The sequence below is a fragment of the Lissotriton vulgaris genome, chromosome 4_1 (assembly GCF_964263255.1).
Source record: "Lissotriton vulgaris chromosome 4_1, aLisVul1.2, whole genome shotgun sequence".
NCBI lineage: Eukaryota > Metazoa > Chordata > Amphibia > Caudata > Salamandridae > Lissotriton > Lissotriton vulgaris.
The window spans coordinates 843,186,771-843,205,226 of NC_141691.1; the positions used below are offsets into that span (position 1 = coordinate 843,186,771).

General features: G+C 43.5%; 1 protein-coding gene across 1 annotated transcript in view; it reads right to left on the bottom strand.

Moving 5' to 3' along the window:
- The window catches only part of LOC147722660 (uncharacterized), a 107,624-nt gene that overhangs the window by 39,877 nt on the left and 49,291 nt on the right, over nucleotides 1–18,456 (bottom strand). Inside the window, exon 3 of the mRNA XM_086965163.1 lies at nucleotides 12,122–12,233. Within this exon, the coding sequence (XP_086821289.1) occupies nucleotides 12,122–12,233 (112 nt within the window). The remainder of the gene's footprint in view (nucleotides 1–12,121; nucleotides 12,234–18,456) is intronic.

Below are 18,456 nucleotides of genomic sequence, written 5' to 3' on the forward strand. Positions count from 1 at the left end.
AACTGAGAACTTCTTCCAGTACGGGACACAGCTCTACCATCAAATACGGGGGACTTCAATGGGCTCTACATTTGCTCCTAGTCTAGCCTGTATTTACATGGCCACTTTTGAAGAAAACACAATTAGGACTGCCGAGAACCCCTACCTTGACAACATAACATTATGGAGCAGGTTTATTGACGACATCCTTCTCCTATTGAGAGAAGACCGCAAGACCTGTGAAGAATTCTGCACATGGATCAATCTCCAGAACCCCTTTCTAAAATTCACTGGTACTATCTCAGAGACAGCCATCCCCTTTTTGGACTTGAGAATCTGTTTAAACCAAGAGGGGCTGAGTAGAACCCTATACCGCAAAGAAACAGACAGAAATAGCCTATTGCTGTATGAGAGCTACCACCCCAGGGCCCTGAGGGATAACCTCCCCTTCGGTCAGTTCCTCAGGGTTCGCAGGAACTGCACAACAAAGGTCGATTTCAAACAGGAGGCTAGACTCCTCCAACACAAACTACAATACAGAGGATACCCCACGAGGCTTTGTCACAATTCCTGTAAACGAGCCTTGAATAACCCGAGGGAAACGTTACTTGAAACACACCCGAAGGAGCTGAAGAAGTCATCACCTGTGTGACTTGCTTCACTAAGAACTCAGCTTACATTAAGAAAACAATAAATAAACATTGGAACATCATCAATACGGGCAATCTAGACATCCCACGACCAAGGTTTGCATTCAAGCGCACGTCCAATCTGAAAGACGCGCTGATTCACACAAGGCCAAGAAAACAGAACACCAATACCCAGAGCACGCTGTGGGATCTCCCACCCGTAGTGGGACATTTCCCATGTGGGGGTTGCTCTGTATGCCCACAAACTGTTCAATGTAAGGACATCAGTCTCAATGAAACTTTCGTCTGGCATCTTAGAAGACACACTAATTGCAACAGCACTAGATACATCTACATTCTCCCTTGCCCCTGTGACAAAAGCTACATTGGGATGACGATGAGGCAAGTGAAGCTGAGAATCACTGAACAGAAGAGTAACATTAGATGCCTAAAAACGCACAGCAGACTGTCCAACCATTATACACAACTGGGACATATAGCAGACAGTATATGCTGGCTGGTACTGGAATCCCATCCAAACATCACCTCCCAGGCAATGTTTAGGATTGAACAGAGATGAGTCCATCGATTAAGATTGGATACGGTGGGTCTGAATGACTCCATCCCATGGTCCACGTTAATTCGCTAACCATGCGGACCATACCTCTTCATCCAACGTCCTGACTGCCTTGGGGCTAAACTTGCTTTACCATTTGGGACTAGGGCCCTTCTGACAAAATTGCTGACCTCGTTGAGTTCATTGCCCCCTACTACCAACTTTAGTATCTTGTAACTGTAACCAAGAAATGACATACTTACCCACGCATGCATCATGGCGATCCTGGTGCCCACCCCCTCCCGCACTATGGATTGTGATGTCCACTACCCCGACACTGGACAACCATACCTTTTGCCCCCATTATTAGTGAGCCGGGTGGGCCCTCCCCGTCAATCGTACCATCCATCTCCATTCTCATGCTGCCTATCCAGCTTATGACCAATGAGGATATTACTCCCGTCTTTCATAGTCCAATTATGCTTTAAACTTGGTAATGGGCCCTCTTTTTATTACCGCTTGCACCTACTGGCCATCTTAATCCTTTGATACACCTAACATGGCCACCCTGTTCATCCACCCGAGCTGGTAGTCTTGCCCAGGTCTGCGTCCCTCCTACTACGCGCATACGCGGTTCTAGTCCCGTTAGGCACCGCCTCCCGTGGATCAGCAAAACAGGAACAACATGGCCATAAGAGACTCCAGGTTCACCTGAGCCGATTACCAGTCACTCCTAGTCATAACCGGACGCTGTGGGGGTAGGTGCTGAAGTCTGAGACCGCGCACCGTTTTGGGTAAGTTTGCATCAATACCAAAAGCAGACGCCGTGACCGGGATCATCCAGGTAACGCTCTCTGTACTTTGCGCCCGCGCTGGTGCGTGTCCCTTGACTGTTGTTATATGGTTGTATGCGGGACTCGGTAAAAAACTCACAGTCCCCGGTCGACGCATATACCCCACCCGGTGGCTTCAGCAATCACGGACCCGTATCCGCTACTTTGTCTCCCCCCACGGGGTTTCTTGTTCCCCCAAGCACTAGCGGGACGGTAGCGGAGCCTTGCGCCCCTTGTGGGAGCTGACTCTCCACTTACGGGGGGGTCTTTGGCAGTTAGACCCGCTTCTGTGTGGTCCTCGCCCTTCATGCAGACCGTGGACGGTAGACACGGGGCAGCTCACGGGAGCGATCGCTCTGCCCCGAGTTTTTACTTGATGGGCCCTATGAACATTTGTACAGATTCCTTCCTGCCCCCTCTAAAAGGTTTTTCCTTTATTTTGCGTCCCTTCTCCCTCGGGTACCTTACTCAAAGGTGCTGGTTCCACGGGAGCTGACTGCTGTGGCACCTTAGGGAAATCCTTAGGGTAAGCATCACACTGTATCACCCTGTCCTGATGACTTGAATGTACCCTCGTCCTCTATATGTTTAGAGATTTTAAATTACCACTGTGGTTGTTCATCTGAACGCTTAGCCACAATTTTTAACTCACAGTATGAGTTTGTTTTTAGCGTATAGATGAGAGTACCTAGACAGGAATGGAGCGTAATGTTCATTGCTCTTCTCTGTTGTTTACTTTCCTTTCTAGGTGGCATTTCCAGGGGCAGGACCCTGGACCAATCCAGGGTCCTGCCCCTTGATTGGTCCAGGGGCAGGACCAATCGGCCTGCATTACCATTGACCTAAAGATATAAGGTTGTATTTCTTTATTCACTGTGTAGTACTTTGCACTTAGGTCCTGATGAATTGCTTAGAATGTAAGAAACATGTTGACCTGAACAGAGGGTAGTAGATTTTTACTGTGAACCTTACACCAGTACATATCTCCCGTCCCACTTTTTAAGCAAGGGAGTCAACCACACTAATAAAGTCCCCACAGGATTGACTTACCTCTTTTAATCTACACTCACTTCACGACTACACATTCACCTGCGTTTATCTTCCCCTCTTACATGCATGCAAAATATGGCAGGAACAAAAGGTCTCCGATAAAGAGCCCCTTCGCGGGTGCCCGTCAGACATTGCAGCGCCAGTATGACGAGGAGCAGAACCCATATGATGAAGCATGACACCTAGCTTGCTGGGTGTGTGAGGGTTTTAGTTCCGAAAAGGGAAATTCCCGCCCTTTTTTCTTTTTACTCTCTCTTTACGCTAGATTCATATTCCTACTCACATTGGGGAACTTTGTACCCTTCTTGTGCCACTGTTCGTTCGGACATGTACACTGGACCCCGTTAAATATAGTCCGTCTATGGTTCCTCCTTTTTGTTGATAAAACATTTTATACGTCAGGCAAAAGCGAACCCAGGTGTAACAGAGGTCCAAGCATAGAAACACGGGATCACCCCCACGAGGAAAGGAAAAAAGGGCTAGAACCGGAAAAGCGGAAAGCCTCTCCAGCCAAGAAGCTCCAGGCACTAACAACCCTTAAGGCTCAAAACTTTATCAATCCAATAGAGGTCACAATAATTGGAACAGCCGACATTGCAAGCTACATCATCCAGATTTAGTGCTGGTGCAAATAGGGAAAAATGCAATTAAAAAACCAGGGACGACTGACTGGATACCTGAGGAGGCAAATGCCGTCCCTATGGAGCGTGAACCACGATTCAAAAAGGATATCTCATTAACTGTAACTCCCGAAACCGGAAGCAAGGAAACTTCATACTCCTGCCAAAGTGACCAAAACCAGTCAGAGGGGTTGATATGATATGATATGATATGATAAAAAACATTTATACAGCGCACGTTCACCAACGGCTTCTTGGCGCTTTGGACAGACAGAGGAAAAGACTGCGAGATGGAAACATCAATCAATCATTAATCAATCAAAAGCTTGAGAGATCAACAAAGTCTTTAAAGCCTCCCTAAAGGGTTGATAAGAAGAGATAAGACGGAGGTCCGGGGGCAGGGAGTTCCAAAAAAGGGAAGCTTGGGTAGCGAATCTTAATCCCCCGTGCCATTTCCGCTTGAAGAGGCACATGAGCAACAGATTGGAGCTCGAAGAGCGGAGAGCTCGGGAAGGGATATATCGATGAAGGCGAGAGGATATGAAGGCCGGACCTTGATGGGCCAGGGCCTGATATGTCAAGCAGCCCACCTTGAAAAGGCTGCGCTGGATCACAGGGAGCCAGTGCAGGCTCCTCAAAAGAGGCTTGGTCGAGCTTGTCCTAGGCTGCCGGAAAACCAGTCTCGCCACTTGATTCTGAATAAGTTGAAGTTGGCGAGACTGGTAAAGGGGAATGCCAACGTACAATGCGTTCTCATAATCAATACAGGAAATAACCAGACCAAGCGTGACTTGAACTAAAGCCTCATGAGTGAGGAATCTGCTAATCTTTCTGATGCGGCGAAGATAAAAAAAACATGCCGACATCACAGATTTAATTTGAGATTTCATAGTCAGATCCTCACTAATGGTAACTCCAAGACTCTTGACCGAGCTCACCGAGCAAGGGGCACTTCCCAGCGAGTGTGGCCAGAAGTTGGAGTTCCAAGGATTGCCAAGAGGTCCAGTTAGTACAAGCTAGGTCTTTCCTGGGTTAAGCTTGAGTTGGTTCGCATTCATCCAATTACTCATGTATGACATAGTGGACTGGAAGTTCTCAATAGAGGCAGGGGAGGAATCAATGTTAAAAATGAGCTGGAGGTCGTCCGCATAATTGAGGATGACCCCTGGTCTTTCCCGTAGCCTGGAAATGAGGGGAGAAATATAAAGATTGAATAATAACGGGGAGATTGAAGAACCCTGGGGGACCCCACAAGTAAGGTCCTTATCTGCGGACGTGAAGGGGCCAAGACGAACACCTTGCTTGCGATCTTGTAGAAAAGAGGTGAGCCACCTAAGCGGGGTGTCCCTGATGCCGGCGCTCTCCACCCGTTGAAGAAGGATGGAATGATCAACGGTGTCGAACGCCGCCGACAAATCAAGGAGCACCAGAGCCTGGGAGATGTTTTGATCAGCCCCTTTCCTAAGTTCGTCATAAACTGCCACCATCACGGTTTCTGTGGAGTGCTGCGGTCTAAAACCGGCCTGATGTTGATCTAGAAACCAGGAGCTTTCCACAAATGAACCAAGGCAGCTAGAGACGTGGGCCTTTAAGAGTTTACCCAAGAAAGGGAGCAGGGAAAATTGCTCAGTGTCGCGGGATCTGCCCCAGGTTTCTTAAGAATGGGTGAAACGAAGGCAGATTTAAATGTACTGGGGACCGTCCCCACAGTAAGACAGTTATTAAGCAGCGAAAGGGGCACCTCTGGAAGACTGAGGAAGATCTCACGGGCAATGTGGGCAGGGCAACTGTCAGCGGGAGAGCCAGAGCGAACCTTACTAAGGAGAGATACGAACATTTCCTGTGTGATTAACGGGAAGTTGGAAAAAGAGGAAGAATTGTTGGGGATATTGCCTGTATCAAAGCTTGCATCAGGCGTAGGGATACTAGCTTTGATTAAGGCTATCTTCTCGACAAAATAATTGTTGAGGGAGTCACAGAGGTGCTGGGAAAAGGAGGGGGTCATCGTAATCCGATCAGGTTTGGATAACTCGTCAACTATGGCAAAAATCTCCGGAGATTTATGAAAAGAATTATGGATTTTATCCGAAAAATACTTGATTTTAGCCTCCAGAATAGCCGATTTGTATTCTTTCAATGCGGCCAAAAAAGTAAGCTTCTTGAAAGGACAGTAATCCGCTCTCCACTTGCGCTCAGTTTGTAAAAGGGCAAGCTTCAGGTCTGTCAAGGTTTTACAGAACCAACGCTGTGCATCGTGAGGACGCTTGTTCCTAAGCCTCTTTGAAGGAGCAACAGTATCCCTGGCGTCTGCAAGCCAGGTATGAATATTATCGGCCTGAGTATGAACGAAATTGTCATTTGTTCCCGAATACATGACCAAAGGAAGGCAAGACACCTTAAACAGAGGGAACCTGTTGAGGCTATTTAAAGAAATCCCAGAATTAAAAGGAATTCGTTCTCGAGATCTAATAGCCGTAGAATTAAAAAAAAAACAAGGATGGGAGTCGAAGAGACTCTGACAACCTGGTCCTCAAAGGACTTGGTGGACAAAAAATACTTAATGAGCGCAAGGTTCGGAGTCTGGGGAATTAAGCTGAAGGTTCATAAACGCCCTAGGTACCCGCATCCCCTCTTTAAAAATCTAAAAGAGGGGGGGACACCGGGGAAAATCCAAAATACATGCGTGCGCGGTGCACGTTCCAACTCTCCCGCCATGCCTTCCAATGAGAACAGGTCAAACATAATGGGAAGGCCTGGAAACATGGAGGGTAGATCTCAGGAAATCAGGGATTGGTCTTGGGTGCCCAAAACATTAAATAATAAGTATACCTAATGAAGAAAAGAAAAGTATAACAGGAGAAAGGAGGCCGGCCCCTAACATGGAAGAAGTGCGTCCAGCTAACATCACGTTCTGCTCATGGAATGTCAATGGTTTTAAAGACATGGGGAAGGACCACGAAACATTAACGTTCTTAATTCATCAAGACATAATCCTGCTCCAGGAAACCTGGAATCTGATTCCAACTTCAATCCCAGGATTCATAGAATACCATACCCTGGCTGAAAGATTTTCAAGCTTTGGGCACCCAAGAGGGGGCCTATGAACTTACATCACACACAACCTGGACTGGTCAACTGAAAAATTGGACACGGGGGCTAATTGGGTCCAAGTGACCAAATTAAGTGGTAAACAATCGTCCGATGAATGCAAGTGGCAACTTTTAGTAATCAACGTCTATATCCACCCCAAAAGAAAAAAAGCAGAATGAAAAATACACAATTCTAACAAATTTAATAAAATCAATGCAGAGACGTCATCAGCACTGTCAAATAGTTATTTCAGGCGACTTCAATTGCAACCTTATAGCCAGTACTCTGCACGAAAGTAAAAGGCAAGATAATCAGGGAGCCAGAACACTAGTGAATGAACTAGAATCTCTCGGTCTGACAATCCTGAACGGGAAAACTCCGGGAGACATTCCAGCGGCTGCCATATATTTGAGCGGAAAAGTGTCTTCAACAATAGACTTTACCATCATCAGCAACAATTTGCTCTCACAAATCACACTTTTAAAATCACCCCACGAGTCGAAAGTGATCATCTTCCTCTTATCGTAAAAATGAACATCAAAGTAAAGCCTGCCCAAAAAATTAAGTCCACCGTGCAATACCCTGAAAAGTTCAACCTCCGAAAACTAAAATGGCAGGGAGTGGCGCCACAAACCATACAGGAGACAGCTAGGGAAGTCTTGGACAAACAGGGCCCGTAAGCAGAAGACAATTGCGTCAAATCTTGGGAACAGCTGGCCCAGTTATTAGTCCAAAGATTCCCAGGCACACTGGGTTGCACTTCATGGATGGCGAGAACAAAAAAGAGGGCTTGCAAGAGAGGTGTGATTACAATCACGAGCAGCAAAAATGGGGAGAAAAACAGAAAAAACGGAAGCTGTGCCAACTAAGGAGCAAATACAGGAGGAACCGGAAGAGTGCGAAAATAGCGTACAAGGGGGCCATCTGGATACAATTTTTGACCGCAAGCAAAAAGCCCAACAGCAGCGACTTTCGGGGCATAATAAACAAATTGTCAACTGGCCCAACATTACAGCAAGAAGCGGGAATCGGTGAAGAAACGTGGGTTTGCCACGTGAAAACCCTGTACAGCAACACAGTAACAGGTCCCGCAGATCAGCCTTGTGGGCAGCATCTTGAGCAAGAGGTAACACAATCAGCTCCCGACCCGGAACACGCGGAAGGCAGAGTAATAAGATCAGAGTCATTTAGTAACGAGCTGAACAACCTGACCAACGCAAAGGAACTAAAAGGTTTTATATTAAAACTCAAGACCGAGGGAGCGGCAGGTCCAAATGGCCTTCCTAATGCTATCTTTAAGAAAGACCCAGACTTTTGGTCCTCCCACTTCACTCCTGTCTTCAATGAGATCTACACACAGTCCAATGTCCCGGCTTCCTGGAAAGAGAATATTATCCACCCCATATTTAAAAAGGGTGACCACCGAAAGCTGGGTAATTACAGACAGATCTCATTGATAGACGTGGAGGCTAAGCTTTATGCGTCTTGTCTGCTAGTCCAGCTCCAAGACTGGATGGAGGAGACAAATATAATCCCCAAGTTCCAGATGGGTTTCAGGCAAGGGATGGGTACCACAACCAGCTTGGCCATTCTAGCACTCTTAGTTGAAAAAGCGCTAAAAAAGAAATCCCGACTATTCGCATGTTTTATGGATATCAAATCTGCCTTTGATCGAGTAAGCAGGAATCATCTTTGGAAGAAACTTAAGGTTTGGGGCTTGCCAAGAGCAATGCTTAACGCTATAACTACCTTATACACGGATACCTGGGCTAGAGTAAAGCTAGGAGACGGGTACAGCACAACCCCAAGCATACATACGCAGCGATGCTTGAAACAAGGATGCGTTTTAGCTCCTAGCCTATTTAATTTGTTTCTTTCAGACATTGCATAGTATATTGAAAAAGCCGACTGTCACCCCCGAATATGGCCAAGTAGTCAGTTGCCATCTTACAATACGCAGACGACATTGTTTTGTTGAGCCAAACTCCTTTTGGCTTACAGAGATCAATAAACAATCTAGCAACCTACTTGGATCAGGAACAGTTGGAGCTAAACAAAGAAAAAACAAAAATTGTTTGTTTAGTGGATCCCAAACAAAACAAGTTTAAATGGCCGCTTAAGGGGCAACTGTGGAAGAGCAGCGCTCATATAAATATCTTGGCTTAACAATCGGGCAGGGCGCATCTCATAAGGAACATAAATTGGCATTAAAAGCTAAAGCCCAATCATTAATTTACGCGTACAGACTACTACGTAAAAAATTGGACTGCTGAACTATATTCATCTGCTAAAAGTTATGGCCACACAAATCCAGCCCAGCCTGTCGTATGGTTTAGTCACCTGGTGCGGTAAGGAAGCAAACTTACTGGATGAGCTTCAGACAAGGATTTACAAGGCTGTTTTTGATCTGCCAAAATCCGCCTCTCCTTCTCAGGTCCGACTGGAATTCGGCCTCCAGCACCAGAAATTCCGGGGTACGAGCGGCTTTGTCAAACTTTGTCACAAATTCCGCTTCTCTAACCCAGACACCTTGAACAGATTATGTTTGGACGAAATCAAGCACCAGATGAACCTTGAAACACCGAACTCATGGGGAAGCTTCCTGAGAACATCTTTGGCTGAGCTGGAACTACAAACAGTATAGGAAATCGGGGATTATAGAGTAAGCTTCGGCAAAGCTGCAAACGCCGCAGCTAAAAAGAAATCCTTGCTGGCTGACAAAAAAGCAATTATCAAGCACTGGCATGGGTGGAAAGTCATCAACTCGTATAGAACCCTAAGGCCTCAAGCATATCTATCTGCTCATTTCAGCTTGCAGTTAAACAAGAGCTTTACAAACTTTCGAATGGGTGTGTACGACTCAAAAGACCTGCATTCAACCTGGAAAAAGTATTTTCTATCTGCAAATTGTCGACTATGTGGTTTTAAATCAGAATCCTTAACCCACTTATTATGTGCCTGTCCAGCAGTCCTGGACCAGAGGAGACAGCATCTTTAACGATCTGAGCATTCGTTCAGGCAAGCAGTGATATGCTGGCTGGAGTGGACCTCCATCTTCTTGGCCTGCTGGGGGGTCAAATATATGACAATGGTCAGAAGACTCTTATGGCAAGCCAATGGAGAGCAAACAAAATAAGTAGGATCAATGTCACCATGCAACAGTCGACCCATCACATTAATAAGCGGACACTATACTATTCCACGTTTAGCCGTAGGCCGCAAATAGTCGGTCAAGAATATTATAGTCTTGAACACTGGGGCTTCTTCAATATAATCGTCTTCCTTAAAGGGTCCCCATATTTTTAATTATGCTGTTCTAAGTTTTAAACTGTAGCCCCCACTGGAGTTGTAACGTGCTGCTAAATTGATAGTCCGTCTTTTGTGTTTTCTATTCAGGAGACGGGGAGAGATTACACCAAATAAGTCAAACAGCTATTAGGGTTTTAAGCTAGGAGAATGACTCTGTAAGTAGGAATACCTACACATGAGTTTTTATTGAAAAGCGATTGTATTTTTGTTAAATAATCACCGTATTGTGTCAAAATCAGGTGTATTTAAGAAATGTAATGATATTTCTTCTATGTTTTTTTATGCATATCGGGGGGAATTGTAATGATTTCAATGAATCAAACAATTAAACAATGACTTGACTTGTTTTGGCAAGGGGTAATTATTATATTTCAATATAGACACAAAATGAAATATAAATACAATAGATTGAAAACCTTTATGACATGGACATGTTTAAGAAAATGATTCCAAAAAGTATGAATGGAATTATAAGGAGTGAAGTATATGGATATTGTAACACAAAGACAAACTTTAATAAAAATGTTATTTAACTACACAAGGAAACAGGTTTTTAATTCATTGCTAAAAGCTATATAATTAAGATCAATTTCAAGGTTCTCCGATTGAGAGAATTCCGAAACACTTTTAAGAATGTGTGTGGTGAGAAGTAGGGTACAGTGGGCTTCTGGGTTACAGGTATGAATGAATGTGCAGTATGCAGTTCTGCAGTTTTTGTGTATGCATAATATGTAGTGGGAATTGTGTCTGATGTGTGTGGGGGCAGGCATATTGTCTTAGCTTAGTTGCGGTACCTTAATGTCATTGTTATGAGCTTACAGAGATAGTCACTGCCTTCTTCTGCCCTTTTCTCAGAAAATGTAGTGTAGATAGTGAAGCTTTCCCACTGAGGCAGGCAATGCAGCTGGACTTTCTAGTTTATTTCAAGGTAGTGTTGGGAGGAAAATAGCTCTGAACTTTGATTGGTTACTACTTTTGTGAGCAATTGGTAATTAGCAGTGTTCACTGCTTTGGGGGCCAGTTAAAATATGATATATTTACATCAAGGAAATTGAAGAGTTACCCTGGAGAAAGATGTCCCTTAAAAAGCTCCGAGTAGACTGTAGGGTGAAAGGCCTCAAGACAACTGATGTTGCAAAGACAAGTTCACTAAAGATAGCTCACACATATCATGTATAGCAGAATCCCTGGCTGGAGTACAGAGATCTCATTGGATCCAAAACTTTATAGTATAATAAAGCTTTCTACAGATGTCTCTACCTGCACATCACATGTCTTTCCACAGAGCTAGTCACAAAGCAAATCAAACAGAACTGGATGTTGCTGATAGCCTTTTTCTATCAGCATTGGTCTGTCACCTTCAATTTTCAATGACATCATACTCTTGCTGATCACTTGTTGATTTCCAAACTGCTAGTCATCTTCCATTCCCTACATCAGATGTTCTTAACCCTTTCGATGCTCATGATGAGCTCAGCTCGTCATGATGCACAGTTGAGCTGTGCTGATGACGAGCTGAGCTCATCATGACACCAGCAAAATGGTAATTTTCAGCACAGGAGGGGGAAAACGCCTAGCAGCCAAGGTGTTAATGTCATATCTGTCTAACATTGTGTTCTGTTAAATTGTGTTTGATTTTAAGCATGGTTCACAAACCATACTTAGTCATGCATCTTTATTACTGTATCATCACTGTGGAAAGGGATCTTCAGCACTTTGAAGTCCTAAATATATCATATTTACTATACAAATAATTCAAAACATAAAAAGAACTTGAAGGATTTTCTGCGAAGAAAGATGAATTTAACAGTATTGCTAACTAAGTAGTCAGATTCTTGGAAATTGAGGAGGACTTGGTCCTATTGATATTAGTGTGCGTCATCTCTGATCACTTATTTAGAGTTACACAAAGTATGAATGGTACTTACATTCCATATTTCCTCCCATGATTTACAAATCTTTAGGTTTGCTTGGAAATGATGGATCCATTCTCACTGCCATCTATCACTTCTGATCATTTAGAACAGAATTTGGTAAAACATTAATGTTACTTACATTCCATATTTCCTCCCATGATGTATAAATCTTTAAGTTTGCTTGGAAAGGTTGGATCCATTCTCACTGCCATAGCCAGATTAGTCAGTGGCCCAGTAGCAATCAGAGTCAGCTGGACAAAACAATAACAACCAGTCATCAATAATTTTGTGCATGGCTGTGGTATTTGCAACAAGGACAAATTACATATAATTGTAGAAGGGTTTAACATAGTTTAAAAGAATTTCCAATGTACAATCAAATTCAATACAAAAGTGCCTAATTTGCCATAATGCACAGGTCTGCTACACTTGTTATATAAGTAGTGCTAAATGGCACACTTCTCTCTTTACTTATCATTCAGCACTATTCTTGTTAATTATAGGAATTACCAAACATCACAAATGTGCATATGTGTGATAGCTTCTCAGGCTTTATACATGTAATATGAAGACTTGTATGCTGACCTTTTACTTGAATAGATATAACAAACATCATTATGAAAGCAACAGTTATTGGTAACAGTTTAATATATTAATTATGGTTGATCTTTTTTCAGTACAGCACACTATCACTCGCGAGCGTATCCTGGAAGTGAGCAGGTGTGTGTGCCAGCCCTGCTGACCTGCGCAGCAACAATCCTTGAGAAACATGTTAATCATTTGAATCTGATTTTTTAGAACAACACTAGATCCTGGAACCTGTATAGTTTGGGTTTTGAACAGCACTCAGAATGGAAACATCACTGTTATCGGTCCTTGATGACCTTAGAATCCTGGTGGACAAGGGGGATTCAGTGACATTATTGGCACTCAACTTGCCTGCCACATCCAATAGTGTCTCATGTACCATTCTCAAATCCAGGCTGTCAGAGGCCGGGACCTCTGTGTCAACATGCCATGATGTTATATTATATGAATCATAGGTGTCAGGCAGTTTACCTCCTTTCTTTTTTTTTAAAATTTAAGGCACTGAACCAGGGGCTGCCTCAGGGGTCGGCATTGAGTCCGACTCTTTTTAACATCTACATCCATCCATTGGTGAAATTGGTGAAATCATTCAATCTTAATTTTATGTATTATTTGGATGCTACATAACTAATTATAGCCATGGACAGGTCAGAGTTGGACCTCCTTGGGACGTTTTACCCGTGCATGACAGCTGTCACACAGCAATGTCATTTCAACAAAACTAAGGTATAATAGTTAACCATACTCAATCTATGTGCCTTTCCCCTTCCAATTTATGACCCCGATTTGGTCTGACCCTCCCGGCCCTAGTAAGATGGTGAAAAATCTGGTCTTTTATTTGGGCTTGTTCTGCTTTGAGTTTTGAGGGAAACTCTTGGTCCATCTGGTGATGGTTCAGGCTACCGTTCTGAGTCACCAGGACTATTGTGATTATCTCTTTCTGAGGCCTCTTTAGAGCTGTTGGAAAGGTACCTATGTATTTAAAATGCTGCAGCTAAACTGGCCTTTTGCTTCAGCCTCTGCCCAATTGAATGCACTTAAATGGCTCCCGGTGGCTAAAAGGATTACATTTAAATCCCCTTTGTAATTTTCTCAGAGCTCTTCATCACACTGGACCTCTGCACTTTAGGAAACTGTTCGCTCAGGATGCTCCCAGGCCTACTCTACACTCCATTGATGTACATCCACTGGTAGTAGCAAAGTTTATTTGCGTTCGCAATAGAGGTAGTACCATTTTGGTATAAGCTGCAAAATTGTGGACTGCAATCCAAGTGACATTGCACAAGATGTGTGAACTATTGCATTTTTTAAAGGCCTTGTTTAATGGTAAATAGAGTTCACTTTGCTACTTCCGATTCCAGTTGTATGTTTCCCTCAACACCAGTACACCTATAAAGGTGTTTGCATAAGTATTAATACTATTAGCCTTAGCATTAACTACACCATTGCCTTCATTGGTGTGTCACTGAGGCAGTTATGGTGACCATGTTCTGGCCCTCACTCTGCATTTGAGTGAGTGGCAGTGTGCGACCACATATCTCTGTGGGAAATACTGACGAAGTCACTATGCCTTGGATTCCATTCATATATCACTGAGACAATAACATTAAGTATATTCAGATCTCTCATTGAACCCCGATTGTACGCCTAACTGTAAAACTGCCAGTTATATCTGAATTGGGACTCTTTGCAAATGAAGTTCACTTATGCTACATGAAATTTTGGCTCTTCGAGCCAATCACATTTGAGAAAAAGTTAAACTCTGAGTAAGAGACGTCTAAATGCCAGAGACATTCATACTTATAGTTGGACCTGGCCCTTTTTTCAGGGTTATCCCAAAACCTTTTGCCTTATTCTTCCTATTTTTTCTGACCTGTTTTTTGTGCTTTAGGACTCTGGGCACTTTACCACTGCTGATCAGTGCTAAAGTGCATATGCTCTCTGTCTAAATTGTTATTGTGATTGGCTATCCTTGATTGCATATTTGATTTACTGGTAAGTCCCTAGTAAAGTGCACTGTGTGTGCCCAGGGCCTGTAATTCAAATGCTACTAGTGGGCCTGCAGCACTCATTGTGCCACCCACATGAGTAGCCCTTCAACCATGTTTCAGACCTGCCACTGCAGTGTCTGTGGGAGCAGGTTTAAACTGCCATGTCGTCCTGGCAAGTGCACCCACTTGCAAGGCTCAAACCTTCCTTTTAACTACATGTAAGGCACCCCCTGGGTAGGCCCAAGGTAGCCCCATGTGCAGGGTGCAGTATATTTAGAAGGTAGGACATGTACTGCTGTGTTTCACATATCATAATAGTGAAATACTGCTAATTTTGTTAATCACTATTGCAAGGGCTATCCTTCCCATAGGTTATCATTGGAGCTGCTTTGTAACCTCTTACAGGTTTAACTTCAAGTTGGGAAGAATTAGAAATTTTGATTTTGAGGTCCCTGAACCCATAATTTAAAAATGCATCTTTTAGTTAAGTTGGTTTTTAAGTTGCATGTTTGACCCTCGTGATGCCACTCCTTGTCATTGGGATCTTGATACTCTGTCAAATGGGCTGGGGTTGGAACCTACTCTGTTTTGTTTCACCTTTGATGTATGGATTTGCTGTGAAAAGGCCTGGATGGACACTCAGTAAACTTTTTAAGACACTACAATAAAGACTGTAGGTGAAAGGGCGCTGTCTCAGCTATGTTTTGAAGACTGGAAAGTGTTTAAAAGCAATGATTACGATGGATGTCTCAAGATGACATTGGATCATATTGGATAACGTTGAAGAAATGGACACAAAAACAGGGGGAAGGTTCCCCACTTTTGCAGTGCAGCAGGTGGGGCGCACATTAGCGCCCCTGGATATATTGGTTATAACTTTTAGCAAGTGGGAATTTTCTTGCTTTACCATTCTGTGTCTCTGCCTGCCTGTGGAATCCACGTCTGGCTTAGACTGACAGTTGAGCTGTTTCTGCATTTAATCTAGACAGTCACACAAAGGGAGCTGAGGTGTGCCCTTCATATCCTGATGGCCCATCACCAGACTGATAGTTCTTCCTGAAGTAGAGTGGTGGGAGGAGTTGACACTGACACCTGAATAGGGCTGTGCCTGTTCTCACACAAAGCTGCCTCCAGCCTCTGTAGTGTGTCTATAGCTATGTCAGAGAAATGCAGGGTGTTGTGCACTACAAAAAGACTTTCCTTTGAAATTTGCCTACTTCAAAGGCAGGAACTGGTACAAGTACTGAAGCTGTGAAGCCATAACTGCGGAACACTTCTTGACTAAGAGGACATTCTCGTATGAAGAAGAGCTGGAGAAGCCATCAGGAGGGACTACCACTTTGCTGTGCTCTTTGCTGTGATGGCCTGCTGCTTCTTGCTTCTTTCATAGGCAGTCAGGACTGGACTTTGCTTTCTACATCCTGCATGCCAATGTTCTCCAAGGACTTGTGTGTACTTGCCTCCTGTTAAGTAGTCTCAGGGCCATCAAAGACTTTATCTGCAGCCCCTGACCTCCTCTGCTAAGGGACTGACCTGCCAAGTGGTGCCAATTCAGTTCTGGGCCCTTGGAGGTGGTTTGGCTGCTAATGAACCAATAAAATCCATGTATCAACTAGCAGCACCTGTTTTTCGGGCACAGAACTGTTGTGTGGTTAGCAAATCAACGCATTACCATGGTGCAGAGGAAGAATCAATGCTGTGCCCGAGTCCAGAGAACGGCACTACCGACGTCCGAGGTGCACGCTCCAAATCCGACATGGGCCCTGTTGTGCGGCAGAAGAAATCGAAGCATCACCTGCTTTGCGGCTGGGAAATGGACGCAGTGCCAGTTATGCCGCCACCACATCAACACTGCATGACCGGATTTTGGACGCATCGACCCTGTGTGCCAAGTTTTTCATCGATGTGGCCCAGCAGTAAAGAACCAAGGCAGCGTTTCCAGAAACCAATGCATTATTTTGCCTTACAGTAAGGAAACAAACGCATCATCCCCCCTGCACTGCAATAAGGAACCAACGCATCACATCCCCTGGCAGTAAGGAACTAATGCATCACCTCTCCTGGAAGTAAGGAACCGACTCATTGCTTTTCTATTCTGGCTACTCCAGCCCCTGTGCCTGTTTACATCTTTGTTTTTTACGCATCCCAGGTACCATGTGAAAAAAGTGATTTATCCATAGTTTCCTATAGACTGTACTGTTCTGAACCTTTTCAAAGTGATATCTTTACTTGCGTATGTTGGATTTTTGTCGTTTTGGTCTTGTTTTATGCAGATAAATATTGGTTATTTTTCTAAAGTGGTGTGGTTTTCTTTTGTTTTGTTTTCACTGTGTTATTGTGTGTGTTTGTACAAATGCTTTAACCATTGCCTTTGAGATAAGCTAGACTGCTTCTGCCAAGCTACCAAAGGGGTGAGCAGGGGTTATCTTGAGTGTGTAACTCTCTTGCCCTGACTAGAATTAGGGTTCCCTAGTTGGACAGGGGGCAAACCACTGTCAACTAGAGACCCTCATTTCGAATAAGTATGAACCATTTCAAGCGTGTTTGGCAGCTTTTTAAACCCCTAATACCTCTTAAGCTACTGGACAGATTTACATCGGGCCATGCTTTCTGAGAAAAGTGCTACTATCATGCCAGGTTTGGTGTCACTCCATTTAGCAGTTTGAGATGTGAGTGTAATTTCCTATGGAGATAAAATTGGAAATAGCTTCTTTCGACCTTCTGTAACTTTTTTTATCATGCAAAGATCTGCATGTAAATAAATTGCCATGCCAGACCTTACCTGACTAAGCTAGTGAGTTTTCAAATTTCGGCCAAATTCACCCACAGGCTTAAAAGTTATTAGCAAATCAAAAAATGCATTTTCAAAAGAAAATGTAACTATTAAGTATTTTCTATATCACATGTCTATTTTCTTCAAAGTGCAGCTAGCAAGAGACACTACAATGGAAGTATAGTGTTTGTGATAAAGAAAATACTAGGGACCGAGGTTCCACTTTATTGCCTTCTTATGCTCATAGAATTTTATAGGTCATCAATTTTATTGGTTGAGATTTCTGGGTTCTGGCCCCTTATTTACAACTCAAAGTCCTCAGGGAATGTTCAACAGCTGTCTAAATGTCAACCAATACAATTGATGACTTATGGAATTGTAGTGATCAGTGATGTCATCAATGATGTCATTGAACATGTCAAGAGTGATGTAATATGTGAGGTCATAATCACTGCATGGTAGGGGTGCACATTATAGTTGGCTCACAGAACTATAACTGGCAAATTTCAGGGATTGCTTATATAGGTATGTATGTCATTGTCACCTAAGTATAACATCCCTTTAACCTTTCGTTTGTTTCAGAGAATTTCTGAGGTTTTTTGAAATGTAAAGTAAAATATTATTACTCTACCTAACTACAGCGTGACTTTATCCTTTGTTTTCTAAGTGAATTACTAGGGTTTTTTAAGAAAAGAAAAACGTAATTTTCAATTTTAACCATTATGTTAATTTGTATAATTTTGTTCCCACTTTCCCTGGTCTTGCCGTTCTCCTGAAGTACTACCATGGGACCTGTACAACCAAGGAATACCTCTTGTGGGAGTTCTGTGTAAGTTTTACTTTCTGTTCTGGGTCTGTCTGGAGTGTTGCCGTTTTTGTTAAGTTTGAGCCTAAAGCTTTACTAACTGGTTCAGTTAATGAGTAGCCCATGAGTGTTTTATGATTTTGGCTTTTAATTGAGTGTTGTTGCCCGGCAGGTGTAGCGACCGAGCTATGACACATACTCTAAAAGGTAACTGATTGGTTGAACTCACTATCTTGCTGTATTTACATGGAGAACCTGCCATTTTTTTCTCGTTCGAGAGTAGTACGTTGGTGTACTAACATCATCTGATGGGCTCT